The sequence below is a fragment of the Gekko japonicus genome, unplaced genomic scaffold, assembly GCF_001447785.1.
Source record: "Gekko japonicus isolate JY-2015 unplaced genomic scaffold, Gekko_japonicus_V1.1 scaffold2703, whole genome shotgun sequence".
Taxonomy (NCBI): domain Eukaryota; kingdom Metazoa; phylum Chordata; class Lepidosauria; order Squamata; family Gekkonidae; genus Gekko; species Gekko japonicus.
The window spans coordinates 156,276-166,764 of NW_015161485.1; the positions used below are offsets into that span (position 1 = coordinate 156,276).

Sequence of the window (10,489 nt, forward strand, 5' to 3'; positions counted from 1 at the left end):
CTGTAAGCAATACAAGCATGTAACTGAACAACCAAATTGACCCTGGGCTTTTGGAATGATGGGGTCTTGTTGGACATAAAGAGAAAATGTGGAACATGTCGGTGGGAGAGCTCAGTCTTTGGAAACCCAGCACAAAGCTAACATTAGCTATCCAACTGCTATTTAGCTTCACCGTTTACTTATTGTATGGTAAGGGGCTCATTGTACATTAAGGAGAAGAAAGCGACATGGAGAATAAGAGTGCTAATAGCTAGAATTACCACCGGTTGGCCGAGTGGAGCCATCATTGGATTGGTGTAGGAGGTGCCACTGCGTTCATCCAGTTGGAACAAATGGTCTGAGTTTCTCATTTTCAGAGGTGACTCACGGCTGCCGCCTTCACTTCGAATTCTTCCTTTTTACACATTTTCCACTAAACGAGTAACTTACCGGATTTGCTTCAAGGTGCTGGTGCCTACCTTTAAAGCCCTGTATGGCCAGGGTCCGGCTTACCTGAGGGACCGCCTTTCCCCATTTGTGCCCCAGAGAGCACTACGGTCTGGGGCCCAACAACGTCTATCTATCCCGGCCCCCCAGGAGGCGAGACTTGCCATTACCAGGGCGGCTCCTTACTGGTCGAACAAGCTCCCAGGTGAGATCAGGGCCCTGCGGGACCTATCAGAGTTCCGCAGGGCCTACAAGACGGAGCTCTTCCGCCAGGCTTTCAAATAGGAGCCGCCACCACAGTTACCATCAATCCGGAATATCGGACTGGCCCACTCTGAGCCTCACTGGCGAACATCTGGACCGTGGGACTGATTTTAAGACCCGAAGGAATGCAGACACAAGCCATTCATCTTAAGGTTACTCTGATGCGGCGAGCATTTTATTGTGAATATTGTTTTAAAGGGATTTTTATTGTTTTATTTGTATCGGCCTGTTGGCCGTCTTCTGTAAGCCGCCCAGAGCTTGTTTACAGGGTGGGCGGGGTATAAATGTAAATATCAATGAACAAATAAATAAACTTACAGCCTATTCCTGCAGTGTGGGTCACAGCACATAGCCCTTGTGAAGTTGCATCCCTTCTTCTAACCTTGCAAGGTTGTGCGTTCCTTTCCCCCCTGCCTAGGACCATAGAAACCCCAATGGGTTTACATCCTGGCTCCTATGAACGCATCCTGTATCACTTTGTCTCTTTCATCAAGTCCTCTGGGCCCCCTTCTTCTTTGGTTTCTCACTCCCCATTTGCTGCATGCCTATTATTTCCCCGCATGCCTGAGGTATCCGGATCAGCACGTAGAGCTGCCAACTCCATTGTGGTAAATTCCTGGATATCTGGTGTAGCCAGTTTCGTGTAGCGGTTAAGTGCGCAGACTCTAATCTGGGAGAACCGGGTTTGATTCCCCACTCCTCCACTTGCAGCTTCTGGTGTGACCTTGGGCGAGCCATAGTTCTGTCAGAGCTGTCCTTGAAAGGGCAGTTCTCTCAGAGCTCTCTCAGCCCCACCTACCTCACAGGGTGTCTGTTGTGGGGAAGGGAAGGGAAAGATGTTTGTAAGCCGGCCTGAGACGCCGAGTGAAGGTCGAGGTATAAATCCAATCTCCCCCCCCTTCTTTGCGTCTGGAGAGGGTGGAGTTTGGGAAGCAGAGGTGACTGAGCAGGGAGTGATGGCATTCGAGGACTTCTGTTTCTCCTAGACTCTATGGTATACCATAGACTCTGCCCACTGAGGTGGCTGTATATTCCAGGGAAGCTGATCTCTGTCCTGTGGAGGTCAGTTGTAATGCTGGGAGGTCTGTGGGCCTCACCATGAATCTAGCAACACTCTCAGCACCAGTGTGGGGAGCAGCCACGTATCAAGGTATTTGTTATTTGAGGATCAGTTTGGTGTAGCGGTTAGAAGCGTGGACCCTAATCTGGGAGAACCGGGTTTGATCCCCCACTCCTCCATATGCAGCCAGCTGGGTGACCTTGGGTCAGTCACAGTTCTCAGAGCTGTCGCCTCAAGAGCAATTCTCTCAGAGCTCTCTCAGCCTCACCTACCTCACAGGGTGTCTGTTGTGGGGAGAGGAAGGTAAGGCGATTGTAAGCCGCTCTATGACTCCAAGTGAAGGGCGGGGCATAAATCCAATCTCCTTCTCCTCCTCAATATTTGTATCTCACTTTTCTGCTCTTACAAGGGCGACCAGTACTGCTAACATTTTAAAATGCACATGATAAAACCACGTTTTAAAACCATTAAAATCAACCCCCCATCCCCAAACATGCATCTTTAAGACAATTTTAAAAAACACAGTTAGAATACACACATTAGAAAAGCAATTAAAACATCAGTTAATGAAGGAGGAATTGTTGAGGAAATACCGAATAAAACAAAAAAAAGGTTTCCACCCTCTGGGAGCCCCGTTCATACATTAGATCAGTGGCCCAGAGAAGTAGTCTCATCACTGTGTTATTCCCCAATCACCAGGGAGTATGTGTGAATTAAACAACCTTGTTGAGTGGCAGGGGTGAGTTCCATCAGGTGTTGCTGCTACAAAAGAGAAAAATGTGTGGCTTTTAGGGGAATATTAGTTGTGAGATTGTGGCTGGGAGAAGCAGCCGCCCCGCCGCACTTCTGTGGGGCCGCGAAGGGAATCTTGAGTGAAAAAGAACAATATTGAACGGGAGTTACGACATTGGTTGGCGAAACAGGACATGGCAGTAAGAAGTGAGTGTATTGTAGGAGACTGGGTGGTTTTGTGTTTGTGCTTTTGTTGCCATCAAGTAGCTTACGACGACCCTATGAATTAATGTCCTCCAAAAGGTCCCTTCGTTAGCAGGCAAACTGAGGGCTGCGGCTTCCCTGGCCGAGTCAATCCACCTCACTTTGGGTCTTCCTCTTTTCCTGCTGCCTTCAGTTTTCCTTAGCATTATTATATTTTCCAGTGATCCTTGTCTTTTTTTAAAAAAACCTTGTATGCTAAGAACGTTTAGTCTTTTCCTTCTTGTGGCAGAACGGGCTTGCTCCGGCCTGCAGGCCCTATTCCGCCCTGCCCTCCTAAAGTTTTCCCAACACCTGCAGAGCTTTTTCTTTCTCTCTCGGCCCGGGTAGCCCGCCACCCACTACCTGACCTTTGCAAGGAATTGCCTGCGGGGAGGGTCTGTGCTCTCTGCTTCCCTTCCCAGTTCTGAGGCCTTGCTTCTGTATCTCCTGTTGCTCACCTGGTGACCACAGGAACAGTTTACTGCCTTGTGCGCCCCTGGAGGAATAGCCACTTGCCAACTGCCGGCTTTCCCCCTGACACTCCTTTTAAAATAGCATGCCCGAGACAGTGGAGGTCTGTGTGGTACAGAGAACCACACCCAGCATCAAAAGTTATAAAGTATTTATTAAAAAATCAATGTTCAAAAAAGAAGAAGAAAATGTTCAGAAGCGTACTTTTAGCACAGCACCAGAGCAAGGGATTCCAAAAGAAATGGGTAAAAAACAAACAATCTGTCCCTCTCTCTATACATGCTCTATCAGATGTTAAAATAGGACAGGCTCCTAAAGCTTAGGAAGTTACAGATCTCTACAGAGTTTTCATTACCTTGATGCTTTCTTTAGTTCTCCAGGCCAGCACATGATCAATAGCCTGGCTAAGAGTTCTGTCTGCCCTGATGGACCCTGCACAAAAAAGAGCCCTTCTCCCTTGTTTCCCTGAGTTTTATCGCCTCTCTTTTCCCCACGCACTGACCAGGTCAGAGAAGCTCTTCCTGATGTCTCTAGAATTTTCCTTTCGGTAGCCTCTCTAGTATCTAATTCCTCCAAATCTCTGTTCCCTGCTTAGAAAAGGGGGGAGAACTTGACCCACCCATCATCTCTCCTTCTAGATCTATTGGCATTTGTATGAAGGTAAGCTGGACTCTGGGGCAAGTAGATAGGGACTCTGGGGCAAGTGATGCTCTGTCATCTTGGTGCTTGTGGGGGGTCAACAGTGGGATGGCTTCTAATGTCCTGGCCCCACTGGTGGACCTCCTGATGGCACTGGTATTTCTGGCCACTATGGGATACAGAGTGTTGGACTGGATGGGCCTTTGGCTTGATCCAACATTGGCATCTCTTATGTTCTTATGGAAAGCAATTGGACTGCCTTCCCCCCTTCCTGCCTGTTCTCTGCCCAGATTTTGGGGCGGGGGGGGGGACTTTTAAAACTCAGAGTGAATGTTTTGCTCATTTCAAACCTCCAAGGCAAAAATGCATTTCTTCACACTTCTTTTGTTCTGTCATACCCTTATTTTGTGGTTGGGCTCAGAATTCCTTGTCAGAATTCCAAAGGTGCCCACATGCTCAAAAAAGTTGGGGACCCTCATTATATAGTTTCTTGTAGAGGTGGAGGAGGAAAAGATGTGTAGGTAATGTGTGTGCGTGTGTGTGTGTGTGAGAGAGAGATCTGCGAGGGGGAAACAGGTAGCTGTTACCTTCCAGCTTGTATAAAATACGTTCCGTTATCTTCATGGAAACAAGAATATATTTGCATTTCCTCAGCTATGACAGTTAGTTCCACTGGCAGCCTACACACCGGCCTCTATGCCAGTGAGTCATATACTGATGTGATAGCTGCCTTTCTCAGCTACTGGGTTGGTGCAGACAGCTGGCAGTAAGTTGCTGAACACACACTGCATTGCTTAAGTGGAGAACAACCGGATCATTGTGCGCCAGGAAACAGGACTTCCTACCTCTTCAGGAGGAACTCTATGCGCGGAATGTATTATGAGATTAACACAGCCGTTTTCAATACTGTGTTATGCCTGCAATTAGTATATTCTTTGCATTTTAGTGGATATAGGGGGTGTTATGCTTGCTTAAGGCCGTGTGTATTAATTGCACTTAAAATAGTCTTTGTGCTTTGTTATGTGTGCAGATTTATAACGACTTGCCGTGAGGGGGAAATACCTGTGATGTGGACATTGTTTTTCTGCATCGGAGGCGATTTTTTGATCATCGGAAGTATGTGTTTGGTCGGTCTTCGCGAAAAGCTATGGGACGTTGCCGCTTTTACCCAGGATCTGTTGCATGTGTTGCCGTGGGGAAGCCACTAAAGCAGTGGTGGCGAACCTATGGCACGGGTGCCAGAGGTGGCATTCAGAGCCCTCTCTGTGGGCACGCGTGCCATCGCCCCAGCCAGGCCCAGACCATCATTAAAGTGCCGAAGTCTCTGCCAAATAATTTTAAGTAAATGAAAGCATTTGGGATTGCTTCCCTTACTTTGTTTGGATCATCTTAAGTTAATGTATGAGTTGTTTTTTCTAAAGTAAAACCTCAGTATTCAGGTTAAATTGCCGTGTTGGCACTTTGCGATAAATAAGTAGGTTTTGGGTTGCAGTTTGGGCACTAGGTCTCTAAAAGGTTCACCATCACTGCACTAAAGCTTGCCTCCGTGTGGCCAGTCTTCCCTAGCCATTATACTTCGGGGCCAATGCTTCCTCTAAGCTGTGGAGTCTCGTGAGCAAGAATTCTACTTTGTGAGTGACTGGCATTAAAGTAGTGAGCGAGCGATTTGGCTACTGCATAACTTAGTTCGCTCTGGAGCCGTCCTTCCTGAGCGAAGGCAAAAATGGGTGAGCCAGAGGCTGAAAAACTGTGAGCTAGCTCACACTAACTCGGCTTAGAAGGAACACTGATAGGGGTGCCTACCTCATGGTTTTGGGCCACTGCACGGAGCGCCTCCAGTCCTCTCTCAGGTGTTACTGACACTCACAATGTGACGAGCCTCAGTTCCTGTGGAGAATAATCCTGCATCCTGTAGCCTCCACAAGGATGATTCTCCACTTGCAGCTGCTGGATGACCTTGGGCAAGCCATTGTTCTGTCAGAGCTGTTCTTGAAAAAGAGCAGTTCTCTCTCAGAGCTCTCTCAGGCCCACCTACCTCCCAGGGTGTCTGTTGTGGGGAGGGGGAGGGAAAGGAGTTTGTGAGCCGCTCTGAGACTCCTTTGGGTATCTCTTGCCTTGAAGACCTTTTCTACCACTGTAATGAGGAGACCTAGGCTTAATAGTTGGTTACTTAGAGACGAAGACAAACGACTCTGTGTGGCGTGAAATCTCTAGCAGCTGTTGTCAAATCACGTGACAAGTTTTGCAGTAGCGGCCTTTAAACTCTTCCGCGTTTTCCTGGGGATCGGGGTTTGTTGTGGGATGAGGGTTTGCGGTTTATGACTCCGGTTGCAAAACCAGTAAAGGCAGTATATAACTGGCCAATAGGATGTTAAGGTTTTGAGAATATGATTCTGGCCACATAGCTTCTTGGAGGCGATGTCAGTAGTACGGTTGCCAACTCTGGGAAATTCCTGGAGATTTGGGGGTATAGCCTGGAGTGGGGAAGGAACATCATCAGCGGTGTGATACCCTGGAGCCCGCCTTTCTAAGCCACCATTTTCTCCAGAGGGGCTTATCTCTGTCGTCTGGGAATCAGCGGTCATCCTGGGAGAACACCAGACCCCACCTGGAGGTCAGCAAACCTAGTAAGGAGTCCTAGAGTTTTTGTTAAAAGAAAGGGTTCTTTCTTGCCCTAAACAAGGTTTCCGGGGATCAAAGTGAAGGTGCCGCCGTAGACATCTGAGGAGTGACGTTCAGGAAAGGATCTCAAACCGGCATTAGTTCCACTCGCGTTCTTTCTCCCTGGATGCCTTTGTCATCTGCTGACACACCGTGATGTGTCGTTCTGCCTCTGAACTCGATTATGACGCTGGTGGGAGAAAGCAGCACTAAGAGACGGCCACTGTAAATGGGATCGGGCCCTCGGGACCGTCGTCTCAGACAGGAAGCAATTGGCGCGGACAGCCTTTCTCTTCTTCTTCTTCTTCTTCTATCATCATCATTATCATATGCTTGAATTACTGGGCATTTCATAATTACTAATGATTTAAGGGAGTGATGGATATATATATATTTTGTTCGTTTCAGAGGACAGCTGTTTTGGTCTGCGATAGAACAGTTAGATTCGAGTCTAGTAGCACCTTAAAGACCAACCAGGTTTTAATGATATGAGCGTTCAAGATTCAGTGCTCTCTAACGAAGGGAGTCTTTGACTTTCGACAGCTTGAACCCTGGAAACCTTAGAGCAAAGTTTGGGTCCAGTGGCACTTTTAAGACCAACAAAAGTTTTATTCAAGGTAGGAGCTTTCATGGGCGTGCACACTTCCTCAGATCCATTGGAAGGGAAGTCAGCCGTCCGTACATATAGGCAGAGGGTGAGCATCAAATTAGCATACAACCTAATGAAGATGCTTTAACAGATGCAAAGACCAAACAGGAATAACGTGCTAAGTTTATATGATCGCCATTTGTTTGGATTTAATTAACAGGGGAGGAAAGAGAGTGAAGCAAATAAAAATGTCAGAGTCGGAGACTAATGTGTAAATGTATCCTTCTTAATTGTGGGGTGCTAAGAGTAATTAACTGAAATCCTGTTAATCTCTAAGATGCTACTGGGCTTGAATCAAGCTGATTATTATTTTTTGGTATTATTTGGTATTATGTAGAATTTTAATTGTTATGAGCATTGAGAGCCTCTGTTATGAGGCAGTCTGATAATTATCCTGAATGATAAATAAGCCTTCGACAACATATTGATAAATCAGTAATGTTCACCCGCTGCTCTGCTGTTTGGAGGTTCTGTATATTTTCAAAGGATTGGGTGCTGGCGAGCGATTTGGCTGCTGCTTAAATTAGTTTGCTCCTGAGCCATCCTTCCTGAGCTAAGAGAAAAATGTGTGAGTTGGAGGTTAAAAGACTGCGAGCTAGCTCACACTAACTCAGCTTAGAGGGAACACTGGTCCAATGCTCTCTCTAAACTATGGAGTCTTGTGAGAAAAAATTCTACTTTGGTGACCTAGTTGGCATTACAGTTGTGAGCGAGCGATTTGGCTGCTGCTTAAATTACCGTATTTTTCGGACCATAAGACGCACCTGACCTTAAGACGCACCTAGTTTTTAAAGGAGGAAAACGGGAAAAAATATTCTGAACCTTTGGTCCATAAGACGCACTCACTTTTCCTCCCACTTTTTTTTGGAAGAAAAAGTGAGTCTTATGGTCCAAAAAATACAGTATTTTGCTCCGGAGCCATCCTTCCTGAGCTAAGAGAAAAAAGTGTGAGTCGGAGGCTAAAAGACTGCGAGCTAGCTCACACTAACTCAGCTTAGAGGGAACACTGGAGACCACCAAGGGAGTCCAGGGCTGCCATGGAGAGGCAGGCCGACGGCCAACCACCTCTGAACATCTCTTGCCTTGAAGACCTTTTCCACCACTGTAATGAAGTGACTTAGGCTTAATAGTTGGTTACTTAGAGACGAAGACAGACGACTCTCTGTGGCGCGAAATTTCTAGCAGCTGTTGTCAAATCACATGACAAGTTTTGCAGTAGCGGCCTTTGAACTCTTCCGCGTTTTCCTGTGGAACGGGGTTCGTCGTGGGATGAGGGTTCGCGGTTTATGACTCCGGTTGCAAAACCAGTAAAGGCAGTATATAACTGGCCAATAGGACGTCAAGGTTTTGAGAATATGATTCTGGCCACATAGCTTCTTTGAGGCGATGTCAGTAGTACGGTTGCCAACTCTGGGAAATTCCTGGAGATTTGGGGGTATAGCCTGGAGTGGGGAAGGAACATCATCAGCGGCGTGATACCCTGGAGCCCGCCTTTCTAAGCCGCCATTTTCTCCAGAGGGGCTTACCTCTGTCGTCTGGGAATCAGCGGTCATCCTGGGAGAACACCAGACCCCACCTGGAGGTCATCAACCCTCGTAAGGAGTCCTAGAGTTTTTGTTAAAAGAAAGGGTTCTTTCTTGCCCTAAACAAGGTTTCCGGGGATCAAAGTGAAGGTGCCGCCGTAGACATCTGAGGAGTGACGTTCAGGAAAGGATCTCAAACCGGCATTAGTTCCACTCGCGTTCTTTCTCCCTGGATGCCTTTGTCATCTGCTGACACACCGTGATGTGTCGTTCTGCCTCTGAACTCGATTATGACGCTGGTGGGAGAAAGCAGCACTAAGAGACGGCCACTGTAAATGGGATCGGGCCCTCGGGACCGTCGTCTCAGACAGGAAGCAATTGGCGCGGACAGCCTTTCCCACTCCTTGAATATGGGCAGCAGCCAACTGTGGATCGGACTGGGGGTTGTATTCGGCCTCCTCCTCCTAGCTGCCATCATCGCCGCACTCGCCAGGATCCAGCTCTACCGAAAGCGGGTGACCCTGCCTTCTCAGGCGAAACCGATTTCATCGGTTCCATCTGAAGAAGATGGCGGAAGGCCACAAGGGCACTCTGCACAAAGCAGCGGCAGTGGCGGTCGGGGTGGACGCGCTTCAGAGCAGAACAGATTTAAAAGTCATCACACCCCAAAGAAGGTGGAGAAGAACTTGAGATCCCATTCAACTGACTGTCGTCACATTCCAGAGGAGGAGGAGGAGAACTTGGAATCTGGTTCAGTTGGTGGTTGTCATAATGTGGAGGAGGAGAATTTGGAATCAGATTCCAGTGACTGTTGTCGTGTTCCAGAGGAGGTGGAGAAGATCCTGGAATATATTTCAGGTGGTGGTTGTCATATTCCAGAGGAGGAGAATTTGGAATCAGGTTCCAGTGACTGTTGTCGTGTTCCAGAGAAGGTGAAGAAGAACCTGGAATCTATTTCAGGTGGTGGTTGTCATATTCCAGAGGAGGAGAATTTGGAATCAGATTCCAGTGACTGTTGTCGTGTTCCAGAGAAGGTGGAGAAGAACCTGGAATCTATTTCAGGTGGTGGTTGTCATATTCCAGAGGAGAAAGTGGACTTGGAATCGAATTCAAGTGACCCACCCAGGCATGGAAGAGCCAGAATAATAATACTTCATTTAGAATACAATAGCCTAACAATATAAGAGGCAAACAAAATAATATTACATTTATGTTGTGCTTTGATGGTTCAGAATTATTCACATATAAATGATTCCCGTAACTCTAGTGCTAATTCTGGTAAGGCTGTCAAGTTGTTGCATGCGAAGGTGGTGCTGAGGCAGAAGCTTTGTTAAAGCGGATTAGAGATTTTATGACCAAGGGTGAGATCTGAACAGCTCCCAGGTCATGCTTTTTGCCTGCACTCCAGTAATTGTGCAAGTTGTACAGATTTTTTACAGATTTTGTAAAAAAACAAACAATAAAAATTATGCACGATAATGCTCACTGTTAGTTATTGGTGGACCCCTTTAAAGAGGAAGCTTGTGTAATATTCAAAACTGTCAGTGTATTAGCAGATAGAATGACAGCATTGCTATGCAAGGACCAGCTTGTGTACCTGGCAAAGATACTAGAAGTTTGATAGTATCAGCTGCCTTCTTTTCCTTCCTTCCTTCCTTCCTTCCTTCCTTCCTTCCTTCCTTCCTTCCTTCCTTCCTTCCTTCCTATGTGTACCTGGCAAAGATACTAGAAGTTTGATAGTATCAGCTGCCTTCTTTTCCTTCCTTCCTTCCTTCCTTCCTTCCTTCCTTCCTTCCTTCCTTCCTTCCTTCCTTCCTTCCT

General features: G+C 47.1%; 1 protein-coding gene across 1 annotated transcript in view; it reads left to right on the top strand.

The window, feature by feature from the left end:
- Positions 1–9,078: 9,078 nt before the first annotated feature.
- Positions 9,079–10,489, top strand: part of LOC107125713 (OTU domain-containing protein 7A-like) — a gene marked incomplete at its 3' end in the record, with an annotated part of 62,396 nt that continues 60,985 nt past the window's right edge. Inside the window, exon 1 of the mRNA XM_015429165.1 lies at positions 9,079–9,781. Coding sequence (XP_015284651.1) covers positions 9,079–9,781 — 703 coding nt within the window. The remainder of the gene's footprint in view (positions 9,782–10,489) is intronic.